Raw genomic sequence first — 18,052 nt, forward strand, 5'->3', positions numbered from 1 at the left:
TGGGAGCCTTCTAAGATGAAGCAGGTGAGCCCTGGTAGTCTTGTCCTGCAGATTTACTCCAGCAGCTGTTCCTCTGGCCTTGTCCCACTCTCCAGTCTTGTTAAGTTCTTACCTGTCATCCCACACACTGACCTTGCTCACCTTTGTACAATGTATGACTTGAAGTCTTTGAGGACAGCCCCTATAATCAGAAAATACTTTGTAATAGCTTACCTTTTCCACTTACCTGTTTCCTGAGTCCCTACTGTGTCAGGCACTGAGAACACAGAGGAAGGCAAGACACTGTCCCTACCACCAGAAATTTCAACAGGATCTTTTCACTTAGCCAGGCATGTCTGCAGCTATTCTGAGACAGAAGCCTCCAGAAGTGAAAGACTGTATTTCAATGAGAATGTTCCTACCATAAGCACAGCCACCATGTGCTGATGTCAATTTTCATAGAAGATAAGTGAAAACTTTTCACTCTGTAAAAAGCTTTTCCTTGGGGTCTCTCTATAATTACATAAGCAACTCCACTTTGCATTAAGAGGTAGCAGGGTTTATGAATGTTTTGTTCTCCACACTATTCACAGCTTGATCTTTAAGGTGAGATCCACCCACCGATTTCTCTGTACTATTTATGAAAGGGTGTTCCCAGAAGTCTTAGGTGGGGATACAAGAAGTTGAGATTTGGCCCACAAAACAAAAAACAAGTGGGTTTTGTTATGTTTTTCTCCTATTTTTTGTTCTCCCCACATGCAAAGTCTATTTTAATGGCACATAGATTATTCCATCCCACAAGTATTAATGAACATTTATGTCAAGGACAGAATCAGGCCCTAGGAATTTAGAATGATAAAGGCAAGATCTTGTCATCAAGTAACTGTGTAACAAAGATGATAGGACAAATATGTAGGTCACCTTGATTATGAGCAGCTAAAAAGTCTATGAGAGGTATCTCTGACATTCAGAGGAGGGAGGACTCAGATGTGGTCTGGAGGACCAGGAAAGTCTTCATGGAGGTGGTGGCCTTGAGCTGAGTGGAAGAAAGCATGGATAGAGAGTAGGGGTAGACCAGAAGTGTCTTCCTCACACTTGGGTGGCATTTAACCTAGTCCTTCCTTATCAATCCTAGAGACATCTCCACAGTCATCATGTCCCTCTCAGGTCCCCAGAGATGTCATCTAGACTTGGCCAATGTACCCAGCCCACTCAGGCCACTCTGAAGGCTATAGCCTCTGGTTGTTCACTCACATGGGATTCCTTTGACCCACATCCTGCTGCGTGCCACTGAGGAATCCAGTCCTGGGAATTGTGAAACATTCACATAAATAGTCCACCCACAGCTGTCTTCCAATAACATGTAGCCTGAAGTCTTCACTGGAGGATGTATAAAAGGCCTCCAGACTCCTTCTTGGATGATTTGTCCACGCATCCTCCTCTAGGGTGATACTACTTCTGGGTGGGGAGACACTTGGATGTCCCTCACCCAGGTGCTGCAAAAGCAGGCCTGATTTCTCCTCTCACCAGGTAAGAGAACTTTAGGGAAGGGAAGTGGTCCCTGCAAAAGACCTCAAATTATTTAACATGGGAGAAAATTACAGAAGACAGAGGGATGAAGAGGCAAAGAAGATACAAGCAGGCTTAGGACACTCAGAGCAAAGTAAGACTGAGTGAAGAAAGAGTAGAGATTTGTTTCTCCTTCACACTTGAACATGATGGACACTGGCCTGGGAAGGTGGATGGTCTGCTCAACTCAGCTGCATTTTGTTTAAGAAGAATAAGTTATTAGCTTGGTTGTTGGTGAGTGGGTCCCCTGAGGGTTCCCACCATGGCTCACTCCCCCAATTTACCCTCTCAGACCCATTTTTGTCCTTCCTGGGATGGATTTTAGAAGGTTGTAAATGCCAGCTTCATTTTGACAGTCCCAGCCCATGGAGAAAAGAATCAAGGCCCTGACCTAATCCATGCTCTTTTTCCTTCCAGCTTCCACTCACTAGCCCACTGATGTCACAGCAGAAGCAGCAATCTTGGGAGCCCCCTATTGCTCCCAAATGTACCCCTCCCCAGTGCCCAAACCCCTCCCTACCTGCCTACTCTGCTCCTTTCTATGACCCCCGTCCAGGAGTCCAGGTCAGTGATTCCAGTTCCCAGAAGCCAGGAGATCAGAGTCTGGGACACTCTCAGAGGGCTCGCTGCAAGAAACCCTGCTGCCTCAGTGGTGCCACAGTCTACCACATCAAAGAGGAGGAGTGCTAAGGTGACTGGCCCGAAGGAGAGGGACACAGGTACAGTTTCTCTCTCCCTACCCAGGTTTCTGCTTTTATTCCGCTGGGAAGCTCAGGGTCCCCCTTTCTCATTTGGACTGGGGAACACTTCCTGGCCCCTATAAGCTGCACTCCTGCTCCTGTCTTCCACCCACTCCTTCATCTCAGCAACAACTTGGAGTTGAAGCTATGGCTGCTATGAACCCCTGAGGTCCCTTGTAAGGGCTGAGGTGGAGGCTGCACCTTCTTCTTTCCTCCCAAGATGCTGACTGTTTCAAGATGCTGGTGATTCAAAGACACATGGTTTGAGATTTCTGTCTCTGTATCCTCATAGCTGTCAACCCATGTTGTTGCATAATCCTCGCACTGACATCTTCAGTGTGGTAAGCATATGTTGAGCACCTACTCTATACTGTGCTCTGTGTTCCTCAATGTAATAGGAGATTTGTTCCTGTTCTAGAAAAGCTTACAATCTAGTGCGAGAAGCAATGTACGTTGTAGATTGAAATATGTAAAATAATAAATATAATTTTAAGGTGATTGACATACTTCTTTTTTTCTCACTTTGTATGAACTCAAAGGAGGAAAAGAGTACAAAAAGTCAAGGACAGAAGGGAGAGACTCATTCTGATGGTGCAGATCAAAAGTGGTTTCCTGGGTCTTGGAAAGAGAAATCTGAAGCAGAGCATGCTGCTTGAGGGAGAACAGGCCTCTGGGGTAGTTGTTTTCAACAGGGCTTTTAAAGACAAGAAGACTTTGGTGCTGGGTGTGGAACGAGGGGAAGAACTTTCCAGGTGGAAATGGTCCTTTCACATACAAGTGGGGTACTTGCCAATGACATGGACTTCAACTTGGCTGGACTTCCAGGTGTGAGATGATCATATGAAACAACTCATAAGCCAAGTTCGAAACCCCAGGTCCCAAAGGACTGTACCTTAGAAGACAGTCTGGGCCCATGCCTAGAGTCTGTTGCCCCAGGGTAGGGCAGACTTGAAATAAAGTAGAGGTGCCTGGGGGCCTTGAGGCTTGAGGCTCAATGTAGTTGCATATCAGTGTAAGTTCCAGGTGATAATTTTTAGCTGATTCCCATTTTCCTGGGGGAAACTGAAAATATGTTTTTAACTAAGTACCCAGCCCAATGAATTCTATTGCTTAGTCTCAGGGCAGAGTGTCAGCTTGTCTATGATTCCCAAAACACAAGATGCCAATTTTGAAACCTTAGCAATCCTCCTGACTGCTGTGACCTGATTTTGCCTCTGCTAGCATATATCTCACTATATAGGTATATAGATAGAGCATAATTGTATATAATTATAATTTTGAATGTGTAATTTTTCTCTCTAAAAAAATGATTCATACCCATATAAAGATGTATTAATGTAGATAAGCATAAGGAAGATGATTAAGACCAATCAAAAATCTTACTGCCTAAAAATAACTCCTGCTAATAATTTCAGGATCTATTTCCAAATTTTCTAAAGAAAGTCACAAAATGGGATAATTTCAGAATACTTTATAACCTGATCTTTTAATTAATAGTACAATTGTCAATATTCTTCTGTGCTAATAAATATTGATCAACACTATTATAGTCCATTATATGAATGCATCATGATTTGTGTAACGAGTTCCCTGATTCGGGGGACTTAATGTTGCTTCCATGTTTTGCCGTAAACAATAATAAAATAAACATTTTAATTGGTGATTATTCTTAGTAATTTTCCTAAGATAAATCTTTAGAGTTGGAATTTTAAAATTGTCAAAGACTATGAAGTTTTTTTTCAGACTCTCCAGAAAGATTGCATGTTAGAGGCAATTAAAATGCCTCCATTTAAGAAAATCATTTTGGGGAAAGAGACTTATTTTGTTCAAGAGCAAGAGTGGGGGTGCCTGGGTGGCTCAGTCAAGCTTCTGACTTTGGCTCAGGTCATGATCTCATGGTTCGTGAGTTTGAGTCCCGTGTCGGGCTCTGTGCTGGCAGCTTGGAGCTTGGAGCCTGGAGCCTGCTTCAGATTATGTGTCTTCACCTCTCTCTGCCCCTCCCATGCTCATGCTCTGTCTCTGTGTCTCAATAATAAATAAATGTTAATTTTTTCTTTTTAAACAGAGCAAGAATGAGTACTATGTTAAAAAATTACTATAGCTAAAGGAAAAATCCACTTTGTGGGGAAATAAAAATATACTTTCTGAGGAACTTACCAAGTATCTACCTATTGTACTGCCATGAAATCTGTACTTTAAAAAAAAAAAAAAGATTAGATGCCTTCTCTTTTTGAAGTGAAAAAGCATGCTATTTATTGTATAAAGCAGTGTCTTATGAATTTTGATATACCATTGGTTGCACTTCCATATTTGGCTGATAAGTTTTAAATATCCTTGATTTTAGATGTTCAGTTATGTTTGTGTGAGAGAATTCTGTGTGGAAAAATCTCATTTTTACCTAAGAAAAAAAGCAAAATGTCAACATTTGGTTGATTGTGTAATATCTAAGAATCTCTTTTCTTCTGTTTTTATTTTTGTTCTATACAAAGGTGGACACTCACCAAACAACAATTAAAAAAAAAAGTTTTGACTGAAACAAATTTTCTTTGACAAGAACACTACTTAATATTTGGTCTCCTCAATTCCCCAGTCAGTACTTGGATTCCCCTTGGTAACTGTTCAACTTATATATTATTGCATACTACAGTGTCCAGTCTGCAAAAATTGATTTTGAAATTCCTACCTTGAAAAAAATCTACCAATTTGATCATTATTTTTATCATAAAGGTCTGCATTTGACATCTTTGCATTTTCTAAATATGTCTGTACATCAAAAATGTTAATATTGTTAATGTTTTTTTGGTGTGGATTCAGTAAGGTTTCATTTTAATATTGTACATTTACATTTTTTTCTATAATAAATAATTAAAAATGTAGACTTCACATTTTGTGCAAAACATCTTATATCCAAAATCTTATATTTATAGGGATATCCAAAACAGTTAAGTGGTACAACCACTTTTCTTTTGACTCTAACTACACACTTTTAATGAATGTTAAATAGTTACACATTTTCAACATTTTCTAATTAGGTAATTTTGTTTTGACAGAGTATTTGATATTTAATATGTTCTTTTGTCTAATTTTTAAAAATTGGGCTAAGTGAAAAACATGTAAATTTTTTAAGAAAGCGAGCTGTGATGTTTTAAAGAGTTCCCAGAGGGACTTTGAAAGACTCCTGGGTGAGCTATTCAACAGGGCTCTGTCCTCTTCCAACCAGTAGTCATAGCAGCCTTCCAGAAGGGACATTTTCACTTGGGAACTGAACTGAACCCAGTGGCCTCAGGTCAGGTCAGCCCTGCCTCAGAGTGCCCTGTGGTCTCCAGTTGCGATAGACGTTCTCTCACCAGCCTGGCCCTTTGGTCACCTCTAGGGAGGCTAGCCTAGCTTATGCCCTGGGTCCAGTGTGTTTTCAGCAGCTTACTTTACAACGTCTGGCAGACCATACTTTGTTACTACATACCATGTGTTCCATGATATAACACAAATAGTAATAAAAAGTCGTTGCTTTATTTTTTCCTGTAAAGCTGCCACAAATAAAATATGAAAACAAAATCATCCTAAGCCAAAAGAAGCTATGTTGTGCTGATGTGATCTCTTATTTAACGGGAAGTCAGGAAATGTTGCCTCAGCTTGGCAGGTGAAGAAACTGGGTTTGAGTTATAGTATTTAAAGTTATAGCGGTAAGCCAATAGGAGCATGAAAAATAAAACATGTCTAAATAAAAGGGAGGGTGGGATGGGATGGTGAACGTGGTCCATTGTGCTTCATTGGGGAAGTGAATAGATATGTCTAGAAGGAGACAAAGAAATAAATGCATACGCTGATTATTTAGAATGAGACATTTCTTTTCATATTACAACCTATTGGATTACCTGATTTTTAATTTGCATGTAAATGTATTACTTTATTTTAAAAACAAATGAAATCACATCCCATTTTTACACACATCTGTGTGAATCCGAGGCCAAACCTTCCTTAACAGAACAAGTACATGTTCAGACCCCAGTCAAATGAAACCCATTTCAAATCTTTGAAAACCCTGTGATCTTATGCAAGTTTCTGTGCCTTTCTAGGCCTCAGTTTTCTCATCTAAAAATTAGGTGGCGTGCTTTGGTGGCTCAGTTGGTTGAGTGTCCAACTTTGGCTCAGGTCATGATCTCATGGTTCATAGTTCAAGCCTCAAGTCAGGCTCTGTGCTGACAGATCAGAGCCTGGAGCCTGCTTAGGATTCTGTGTCTCCCCTGCTCACACTCTCTCTGTCAAAAATAAATAAACATCAAAATAAAATTTTTAAAATTAGGTAAAATAATAGTAGCCTCATGAGGCTGTGGAGGGGATTATATATGATGTCATAGGTAACATTTTGACATATTTAGCTCAATTAGTTGTAACTTATATTTGGCATGCACTTAATTTTTTAATAGGTTTTTTATTTAGAATAGTTATAGATTTACAGGAAAGTTGCAAAGATAGTATAGAGAATTTCCCATGTTTACTGCATGTGGTTTACTCTGTGGTTCAGATCTTACATTAGTATGGTATGTTTGTTGCAATTAAAGAATTAATATTAAGATATTGTTTTTTATTTAAAAATTTTAAAAATTTTTAATGTTTATTTACTTTTGAGAGAGACAGAGAGATCATAAGTGGGGGAGGGGGGGCAGAGAGAGAGGGAGACACAGAATATGAAGTAGGCTCCAGGCTCTGAGCTGTCAGCACAGAGCCCAACTTGGGGCTTTAACCTACGAGCAGTGAGATAATGACCTGAGCCAGAGTTGGATGCTCAATCAACTGAGCCACCCGGGTGCCCCTGTATTATTATCAACTAAAGTCCATATCCATACTCTATTCAGGTTTCCTTAATTTTTACTAAATGTCATTGTTGTGTTCCTGGATTCCATTTAGGGCACCACATTACATTCAGTTGTCTTGTCTCCTTAGGGTCCTCTTGACTGTGATAGACGCTTAGACTACTTATTTTTGATGACCTTGAGAGTTTTGAGGTGTGCTAGTTATGTATTTTGTAGAATGTCTCTCAACTGGGATTTGTGTGGTGTGTTTTTCTAGTGCTTAGAATGGGATTATGGATTTGGGGGGAGGAAAATCACAGGAATAAAGCCATTCTCATCCTATTATATCAAGGGTACATGCTATCAACATGACCTCACTGTTGACACTGATTCTCGCCAACTGGCTATGGCAGTGTTTGTAGGTTTTCCATATAAAGGTCCTCTTTTTCTTTCCCTTTCCATGCTCTTCTCTTTGTAAGGAAGTCACTAAGTGTAGCCCATTGAAAGAAATAGGGAGTTACACTCTACCTCCTTGAAGGGACAGTATCTATAAGTTATTTGGAATTTTTCTGTAAGAAGATTTGTCTTGGTCATATTTCTCTCTCTCTCTCTCTTTCTCTCTCTATTTCCAACATCATTTATTAATATCAGTATTGACTCATGGATATTGGATAACTATTTATATTATATTTTGGGTTGTAATCCAATGCCATGCTTTCTATTTTGTTGTTCATAACCTTCCAGCTTTGGGACCTCTCTCAGTCAGCTCCTGTGTCCTTTTTTTAAAGCACATCCTTACTGTAGGGCACTATGTATCACATGGTTCAGGCTCACTTTGTATAATCTCTGACCCAGACCTAGATTCAGCTATTTTTATTATGACCCCTGATTTCTTTTATTGGGAAATTGATTGTAAACCAAGATCTGAGAGCTGGTTTATTCCTTACTACTGGGGTGTCATCCCTTCTCAGTACTCAGTACTTGGAAATATATGTGTGTATAGTAACCAGCATCTACACACATACCTATAATTATTTTAGTCATAATCCCTCTGTATCTATATTAAGCTAAACATGAGTTCATAATGATGTCTACATTAATTCAGTGTCTAAGCTAAACATGAGTTCATAATGATGTCTACATTAATTCAGTGTCCCATGGTTTATTCTAGACTTTGTAAAAGAAGATTTCAAAATGGAGCAAGCAAGCCTAGCTAGGAGGCCAAAGGAGAGAAATTTATGTGTATCCTTATGGGAAAAACTAAATTTTTGCCAGCTGTGAAAAGTTAAGCTCAGCCTGAACTTAACTCCCTCCTCACTATGGCCCCTGAATTGTTTTCATTCTTCATTTGGGAAGGAGCCAATGTGATTTGACAAGTTTCAATCCCTCATTTGCATATTAATCCAACCAATCCCAGTTAACCTGGCTTATTTGTTCATTTGTTTAATGTTTATTTATTTTTTGAGAGAGAGAGAGACAGAGTGCAAGCAGGGGAGGGGAAGAGAGAGAGGGAGTCACAGAATCCAAAGCAGGCTCCAGGCTCTGAACTGTCAGCACAGAGCCCTGCGCAGGGCTCGAACTCAAGAACTGAGAGATCATGACCTGACCTGGAGTCAGATGCCTAACTGAGCCACCCAGGTACCCTGCAGTTAACCTGTTTTAAACCGCTGTTTTGCATGGAGGACCTAAATGACAGCTGTACTCATGACCCTTTTCCTTTACCACTCTCCCTGGCAGCCTCTTAATTTTTCTCACAACACAAGTCAGGTTTTTACCTGAATCTGTCTCTGGAATTGCAATTCTAGTTGCCCAAATAAATACCTATTTGTTTAAATTTTCAGTGAATTCTTTCTTGGCCAACAGCTCTTTCTTGCTTATCTATAACCTCTCACTTGAACAGTGAGAAATCTAGTTCTTTCCATCTGCACACATTCACATATTTGTTCAATCCCAGTATGCAGATATGAGGTCCTCTACTGTGAAAACAAAATTGTGGAATGCGTTGGAGTCAGTGCATGCTATATGAGCAATTGTTTCTTTCCTCTAGAGGCTATAAAGACTATTGATTAAAAAGGAAAGAATGAGTGAGCCAGCATCCTTGAGGCTGGGTAAGGATGGGTCAAGGGAAAGACAGGGCATCATAAGGATCAAGGGACTGAATTGAAATGGACAGTCTTTCATGAGGACCTTCACCCACCAGAGATCATCTCCTAAACAGAGGCTCTGCTTGGTTTCCTCCTTCCACCATCCTACCCTAGCAGACCCTCTTCCTACATGGTTTTGGCACAAAAGGTGAGATCAATGGACACCCATGTAGGACTGTGGGCAGGAGAAAGCCTCACTCCATACCCAGGCACATGTTAGAACCAGTTTGGATTCTTCCTATGAACCAGAGCAGGAGAGGGCATAGCATCTTTGTCATAAAACTACAAGTGGAAAATCAGAAAACAATGGGAAATAGACTGTGAGTTGAGAAAAGAGCACAAATATTCAATCTGTGACCTACACAGTTATTATACCTCAGACTAATGATTAGTTCTGAGCTTCCTGAAAGATAAAATATAGAGAGACAAATGGTCTAATATATACAGACTTCAAGGGAATTATTGCCCTCCTAACAGTGGAATCTAAAGGAATTTTTTTGCAGTGATCAGCGATATACTTAACGACATTCCTAGAACACAATCACAGATGAAAGTGACAAAGCACTATTGTTTTGTCTCCCACTGAAAAAGGCATGTTGTATTAAAATCAAATGCTGCTAATGCAATGGCAGAGAGGGTCAATGAAGAAAAAGCAGATGCCTGAAAGCAGAAGATCTCTCAGGTCTATTTAGAGTTTTGTTCACGAGGGATGGAATTGACCCATCCTTGAAATGTGGCCAACAAAATATCTCCATTCTTCATTCTGGTGTGAGATATGCTTAAGATAAAGGGGCCTAAATACATGACTTTCTGCTTCATTAACTCCCTGCTTGTGTTGTCTACCACGTGACAAGTACAGGACCCCTGCCCCACCTCTCTCTCTCTCACACACACACACACACACACGCACACACACACACACACACGTCTCTCTCACACACATATCTCTCTCTGTCTCACATATACACACACACATGTCTCTCTAACACACACGTGCACACGTCTCTCACATACATTTGCACACACGTCTCACACACACACACACACACACACATCTCTAACACACACACATCTGTCTCTCATGCACACACACGTCTCTCTCTCACATACATACACACACATGCCTCTCACACACACCTTTCTCTGTCTCACATAAACATGCTCACACGTCTCTCTCACACACACACGCACACACACACGTCTGTCTCACATACACACACATGCCTCTCTCTCTAACACACACATGCACACACGTCTCTCTCACACACACACTTCTCTCTCTCACATACACACACACACGTCTCTGTCTCACATACACACACCCATGCCTCTCTCTCTAACACACACATGCACACACACGTCTCTCTCTCTCACACACACGCAAATACGTCTCTTTCTCACATACACACACACATCTTTCTAACACACACTCACACACGTCTCTGTCTCACACATCTCTCTCTCACACACACACACATATGTCTCTCTCTCTCTCACATGCACACAATACACACACACGTTAACTTCCATACTTCTCTCTAGTTTGCACTTGCCATCCTCCTCCCTGGAGCTTCAGCATGCCCTTCCTACGTGCGCCTATAGTTGTCTCCATTGCTCTCCTTCTGATTGAAGGTCCTAGAAATTCTACTTTTCTCTCTGATAGGTCCTTTCTGTCCTGTTTCTTTTTTTTTTTTCAATATATGAAGTTTATTGTCAAATTGGTTTCCATACAACACCCAGTGCTCATCCCAAAAGGTGCCCTCCTCAATACCCATCACCCACCCTCCCCTCCCTCCCACCCCCATCAACCCTCAGTTTGTTCTCAGTTTTTAACAGTCTCTTATGCTTTGGCTCTCTCCCTCTCTAACCTCTTTTTTTTTTCCTTCCCCTCCCCCATGGGTTTCTGTTAAGTTTCTCAGGATCCACATAAGAGTGAAACCATATGGTATCTGTCTTTCTCTGTATGGCTTATTTCACTTAGCATCACACTCTCCAGTTCCATCCATGTTGCTACAAAGGGCCATATTTCGTTCTTTCTCATTGCCACATAGTACTCCATTGTGTATATAAACCACAATTTCTTTATCCATTCATCAGTTGATGGACATTTAGGCTCTTTCCATAATTTGGCTATTGTTGAGAGTGCTGCTAAAAACATTGGGGTACACGTGCCCCTATGCATCAGTACTCCTGCATCCCTTGGGTAAATTCCTAGCAGTGCTATTGCTGGGTCATAGGGTAGGTCTATTTTTCATTTTCTGAGGAACCTCCACACTGTCTTCCAGAGTGGCTGCACCAACTTGCATTCCCACCAACAGTGCAAGAGGGTTCCCGTTTCTCCACATCCTCTCCACCATCTATAGTCTCCTGATTTGTTCTTTTTGGCCACTCTGACTGGCGTGAGGTGATATCTGAGTGTGGTTTTAATTTGTATTTCCCTGATGAGGAGCAAGGCTGAGCACCTTTTCATGTGCCTGTTGGCCATCCAGATGTCTTCTTTAGACAAGTGTCTCTTCATGTTTTCTGCCCATTTCTTCACTGGGTTATTTGTTTTTCGTGTGTGGAGTTTGGTGAGCTCTTTATAGATTTTGGATGCTAGCCCTTTGTCCGATATGTCATTTGCAAATATCTTTTCCCATTCTGTTGGTTGCCTTTTAGTTTTGTTGGTTGTTTCCTTTGCTGTGCAGAAGCTTTTTATCTTCATAAGGTCCCAGTAGTTCATTTTTGCTTTTAATTCCCTTGCTTTTGGGGATGTGTAGAGTAAGAGATTGCTACGGCTGAGGTCAGAGAGGTCTTTTCCTGCTTTCTCCTCTAGGGTTTTGATGGTTTCTTGGCTCACGTTCAGGTCCTTTATCCATTTTGAGTTTATTTTTGTGAATGGTGTGAGAAAGTGGTCTAGTTTCATCCTTCTGCATGTTGCTGTCCAGTTCTCCCAGCACCATTGGTTAAAGAGACTGCCTTTTTTCCATTGGATGTTCTTTCCTGCTTTGTCAAAGATTAGTTGGCCATGCATTTCTGAGTCTAGTTCTGGGGTTTCTATTCTATTCCATTGGTCTATGTGTCTGTTTTTGTGCCAATACCATGCTGTCTTGATGATCACAGCTTTGTAGTAGAGGCTAAAGTCTGGGATTGTGATGCCTCCTGCTTTGGTCTTCTTCTTCAAAATTCTTTGGCTATTCGGGGCCTTTTGTGGTTCCATATGAATTTTAGGATTGCTTGTTCTAGTTTTGAGAAGAATGCTGGTGCAATTTTGATTGGGATTGCATTGAATGTGTAGATAGCTTTGGGTAGTATTGACATTTTGACAATATTTATTCTTCCAATCCATGAGCAGGGAATGTTTTTCCATTTCTTTATATCTTCTTCAATTACCTTCAAAAGCTTTCTATAGTTTTCAGCATACAGATCTTTTACATCTTTGGTTAGATTTATTCCTAGGTATGTTATGCTTCTTGGTGCAATTGTGAATGGGATCAGTTTCTTTATTTGTCTTTCTGTTGCTTCATTGTTAGTGTATAAGAATGCAACTGATTTCTATACATTGATTTTGTATCCTACAACTTTGCTAAATTCATGTATCAGTTCTAGCAGACTTTTGGTGGAGTCTATCGGATTTTCCATGTATAGTATCATGTCATCTGCAAAAAGTGAAAGCTTGACTTCATCTTTGCCAATTTTGATGCATTTGATTTCCTTTTGTTGTCTGATTGCTGATGCTAGAATTTCCAACACTATGTTAAACAATAGCAGTGAGAGTGGACATCCCTGTCGTGTTCCTAATCTCAGGGAAAAAGCTCTCAGTTTTTCCCCATTGAGGATGATGTTACCTGTGGGCTTTTCATAAATGGCTTTTATGATCTTTAAGTATGTTCCTTCTATCCTGACTTTCTCGAGGGTTTTTATTAAGAAACGTTGCTGAATTTTGCCAAATGCTTGTTCTGCATCGATTGACAGGATCATATGGTTCTTATCTTTTCTTTTATTAATGTGATGTATCACATTGATTGATTTCCGAATGTTGAACCAGCCCTGCATCCCAGGAATGAATCCCACTTGATCATGGTGAATAATCCTTTTTGTATGTTCTTGAATTCGGTTTTCTAGTATCTTAATGAGAATTTTTGCATCCATATTCATCAGGGATATTGGCCTGTACTCTTTTTTCACTGGGTCACTGTCTGGTTTAGGAATTAAAGTAATACTGGCTTCATAGAATGAGTCTGGAAGTTTTCCTTCCCTTTCTATTTTTTGGAATAGCTTGAGAAGGATCGGTATTATCTCTGCTTTAAACGTCTGGTAGAACTCCCCTGGGAAGGCATCTGGTCCTGGACTCTTATTTGTTGGGAGATTTTTGATGACCGATTCAATTTCTTCGCTGGTTATGGGTCTGTTCAAGCTTTCTATTTCCTCCTGATTGAGTTTTGGAAGAGTGTGGGTGTTTAGGAATTTGTCCATTTCTTCCAGGTTGCCCAGTTTGTTGGCATATAGTTTTTCCTAGTATTCCCTGATAATTGCTTGTATCTCTGAGGGATTGGTTGTAATCATTCCATTTTCATTCATGATTTTATCTATTTGGGTCATCTCCTTTTCTTTTTGAGAAGCCTGGCTACAGGTTTATAAATTTTGTTTATTTTTTTAAAAAACCAACTCTTGGTTTTGTTGATCTGCTCTACAGTTTTTTTAGATTCTATATTGTTTATTTCTGCTCTGATCTTTATTATTTCTCTTCTTCTGCTGGGTTTAGGCTGCCTTTGCTGTTCTGCTTCTATTTCCTTTAGGTGTGCCGTTAGATTTTGTATTTGGGATTTTTCTTGTTTCTTGAGATAAGCCTGGATTGCAATGTATTTTCCTCTCAGGACTGCCTTCGCTGCATCCCAAAGCGTTTGGATTGTTGTATTTTCATTTTCATTTGTTTCCATATAGTTCTTAATGTCTTCTCTAATTGCCTGGTTGACCCATTCATTCTTTAGTAGGGTATTCTTTAACCTCCATGCTTTTGGAGGTTTTCCAGACTTTTCCTGTGGTTGATTTCAAGCTCCATACCATTGTGGTCTGAAAGTGTGCATGGTATGATCTCAATTCTTGTATACTTATGAAGGGCTGTTTTGTGACCCAGTATATGATCTGTCTTGGAGAATGTTCCATGTGCACTCGAGAAGAAAGTATATTCTGTTGCTTTAGGTGGCAGAGTTCTAAATATATCTGCCAAGTCCATCTGATCCAATGTATCATTCAGGGCCCTTGTTTCTTTATTGACTGTGTGTCTAAATGATCTATCCATTGCTGTGAGTGGGGTGTTAAAGTCCCCTGCAATTACCACATTCTTGTCAATAAGGTTGCTTATGTTTGTGAGTAATTGTTTTATATATTTGGGGGCTCCTGTATTCGGCTCTTAGACATTCATAATTGTTAGTTCTTCTTGATGGATAGACCCTGTAATTATTATATAATGCCCTTCTTCATCTCTTATTAAAGCCTTTAATTTAAAGTCTAGTTTGTCTGCTATAAGTATGGCTACTCCAGCTTTCTTTTGACTTCCAGTAGCATGATAGATAGTTCTCCATCCCCTCACTTTCAATCTGAAGGTGTCCTCAGGTCTAAAATGAGTCTCTTGTAGACAGCAAATAGATGGGTCTTGTTTTTTTATCCATTCTGATATCCTATGCCTTTTGGTTGGCACATTTAGTCTATTTACGTTCAGTGTTATTATAGAAAGATATGGGTTTGGAGTCACTGTGATGTCTGTAGGTTTCATGCTTGTAGCGATGTCTCTGGTACTTTGTCACACAGGATCCCCCTTAGGATCTCTCGTAGGACTGGTTTAGTGGTGACGAATTCCTTTAGTTTTTGTTTGTTTGGGAAGACCTTTATCTCTCCTTCTATTCTAAATGACAGACTTGCTGGATAAAGGATTCTCGGCTGCATATTTTTTCTGTTCATCACATTGAAGATCTCCTGCCATTCCTTTCTGGCCTGCCAAGTTTCAGTAGAGAGATCAGTCATGAGTCTTATAGGTCTCCCTTTATATGGTAGAGCACATTTATCCCTAGCTGCTGTCAGAATTTTCTCTTTATCCTTGAATTTTCCAGTTTCACTATGATATGTCATGCAGAAGATCGATTCAAGTCACGTCTGAAGGAAGTTCTCTGGGCCTCTTGGATTTCAATGCCTTTTTCCTTCCCCAGATCAGGGAAGTTCTCAGCTATTATTTCTTCAAGAATACCTTCAGCACCTTTTCCCTCTCTCTTCCTCCTCTGGAATACCAATTATACGTAGATTATTTCTCTGTAGTGCATCACTTAGTTCTCTAATTTTCCCCTCATACTCCTGGATTTTTTTTATCTCTCTTTTTCTCAGCTTCTTCTTTTTCCATAATTTTATCTTCTAGTTCACCTATTCTCTCCTCTGCCTCTTTAATCCGAGCTGTGGTCGTCTTCATTTTATTTTGCGGCTCATTAATAGCATTTTTTAGCTCTTCCTGGCTGTTCCTTAGTCCCTTGATCTCTGTAGCAATAGATTCTCTTCTGTCCTTTATACTGTTTTCAAGCCCAGCGATTAATTTTATGACTATTATTCTAAATTCACTTTCTGTTATATTGTTTAAATCATTTTTGATCAGTTCTTTAGCTGTTGTTATTTCCTGGACGTTTTTCTAAGGGGAATTCTTCCGTTTGTCATTTTGGATAGTCCCTGGAGTGGTGCGGGAGTGCGGGGCACTTCTCCTGTGCTGTCTTGAATAATTTGTGTTGGTGGGCGGGCCACAGTCAGACCTGATGTCTGCCCCCAGCCCACTGCTGGGGCCACAGTCAGACTGGTGTGTGCCTTTTCTTCCCCTCTCTTAGGGGCGGGATTCACTGTGGGGTGGCATGGTCCATCTGGGCTACTTGCACACTGCCAGGCTTGTGGTGCTGGGGATCTGGCGTATTAGCTGGGGTGGATCGGCAAGGTGCACAGGAGCAGGAGGGGCAGGCTCAGCTCACTTTTCCTTCAGAGATCTGCTTCCGGAGGGGTGCTGTGGCACCGGGAAGGAGTCAGACCCGCCGGAGGGATGGATCCACAGAAGCACAGCTTTGGATGTTTGCGTGGTGCAAGCAAGTTCCCTGGCAGGAACTGGTTCCCTTTGGGATTTTGGCTGGGGGATGGGTGAGGGAGATGGTGCAGGCGAGCACCTTTGTTCCCCGCCAAGCTGAGCTCTGTAGTCTGGGGCTCAACAAATCTCCCTCCCGTTGTCCTCCAGCCCTCCCGTTCTCCGAGCAGAGCTGTTAGCTTATAATCCTCCAGATGTCAAGTCCCGGTTGCTGTCAGAACACACTCCATCCGGTCCCTCCACTTTTGCAAGCTAGACTAGGGGGCTCTGCTTGGCCATCGGGCCGCCCCTCCGTGCCGGCTCCCTGCCGCCAGTCAGGGGAGTGCACACTGCCTCTCCACCCTTCCTACCCTCTTCCGTGGGCGTCTCGTCTGCGCTTAGCTCCGGAGACTCCGTTCTGCTAGTCTTCTGGTGTTTTTCTGGGTTATTTAGGCAGGTGTACGTGGAATCTAAGTGATCAGCAGGATGCGCGGTGAGCCCAGCATCCTCCTACGCTGCCATCTTCCCAGGATCCTCCTTTCTGTCCTGTTTCTATTGCCACAGGACTAGCAGTGAATGCCACACCCTAAGCCCCATGCAGACTCAGCCCCTGCCTGAACCAAGCACTAGCCCTACTGTGTCTCTAGTGCCTACTTAGTTTGATCTCATAGCTTTCAGATGAGTGAATTGTAGGGAACTTTCCTGATTATAGCTTCATATAATAACCCTGATATATTAGAACCATTTCCCAAATATTTGACTCTAATTCACCTTGAATTCTTGTCTGATCCATCTCAGTATCCAATGTCACAGCTACAGCCCCAACCCATGCATGCCCCATGAGATTTCTATAGGAGGTGGTGGTGGTCCTGGGGGTAGGGTGGAAAGAGGATAGTGAAACCAGCTTGTCTGGGTCCTGACAAATTCTCTTGGCATTTACTGGTATTTGTAAAGACTATTTGTAAGTCTTTCGAGAAATAAAAATGTGGGTTTTCATCACTGAAGAATTCTGAACTATCCAAATAATTATCATTAAATTATTATAAATATTACAACAAAGGATAGTGAACTAACCAAATAAGAACAATAATAAATTATTATATAAATATTATAACAAGGGACAATGAACCACCCAAATATTAATAATATTTATTAAATATATTAAATAATTAATATAATATTAATAAAATTATTATTATAATAAATATTATAACAACAATAGAACAAAGAGCAACAGCAATAATCTGTATTTACACAGAGCTTACTGTGGAGGAACACTCTACTATTACCATATACATACTACTTATTTAATCCTCACAACAGTTTTAGGAAATAGAATTAATGTTTATCACGTTTTACACATGAGCAATTGAGGCACAGAGAAGACAAGTGACAAGCCTAATTTTGTGCAACCAATAAATAAGGGAACTTGGAATATAAGCCAGATGATCTGGGTGCAGATATAGACGCTTAACTCTGATGTTGTGCCCCCAAGGGGGTGGTGTTGAATGAATCTGCTCTCCTCTTGCTACCTGTGTCCCTCTCCTCCTCTGCCCACCCCCAGGCATAAACACTGGGTTGGAAATCAATTGACCTTAGGTATAGTTCTAATTCTGCCACAATTTTCACTGTGTGAATTGAGTAAAATGGCTTTGAATCTTCAACTCTTAGTTGTGAAAGGAAGACATATAGCCAAGCCAAATAGCATATTTATTATTCATTAATTCAGTCATTCAACAAGTACTTAAGTGTCAGCTATGT

General features: G+C 40.8%; 1 protein-coding gene across 1 annotated transcript; it reads left to right on the forward strand.

Annotated features, from left to right (window-relative positions):
* Nucleotides 1-1,986: 1,986 nt before the first annotated feature.
* On the forward strand, nt 1,987-16,881 carry LCE6A (late cornified envelope 6A). Its single transcript, XM_007088175.1, is given in 2 exon segments — nt 1,987-2,239; nt 16,856-16,881. Coding segments are annotated over 2 exon segments (279 nt in total).
* Nucleotides 16,882-18,052: the final 1,171 nt, after the last annotated feature.

Source organism: Panthera tigris, chromosome C1 (genome assembly GCF_018350195.1).
Source record: "Panthera tigris isolate Pti1 chromosome C1, P.tigris_Pti1_mat1.1, whole genome shotgun sequence".
Classification (NCBI taxonomy): domain Eukaryota; kingdom Metazoa; phylum Chordata; class Mammalia; order Carnivora; family Felidae; genus Panthera; species Panthera tigris.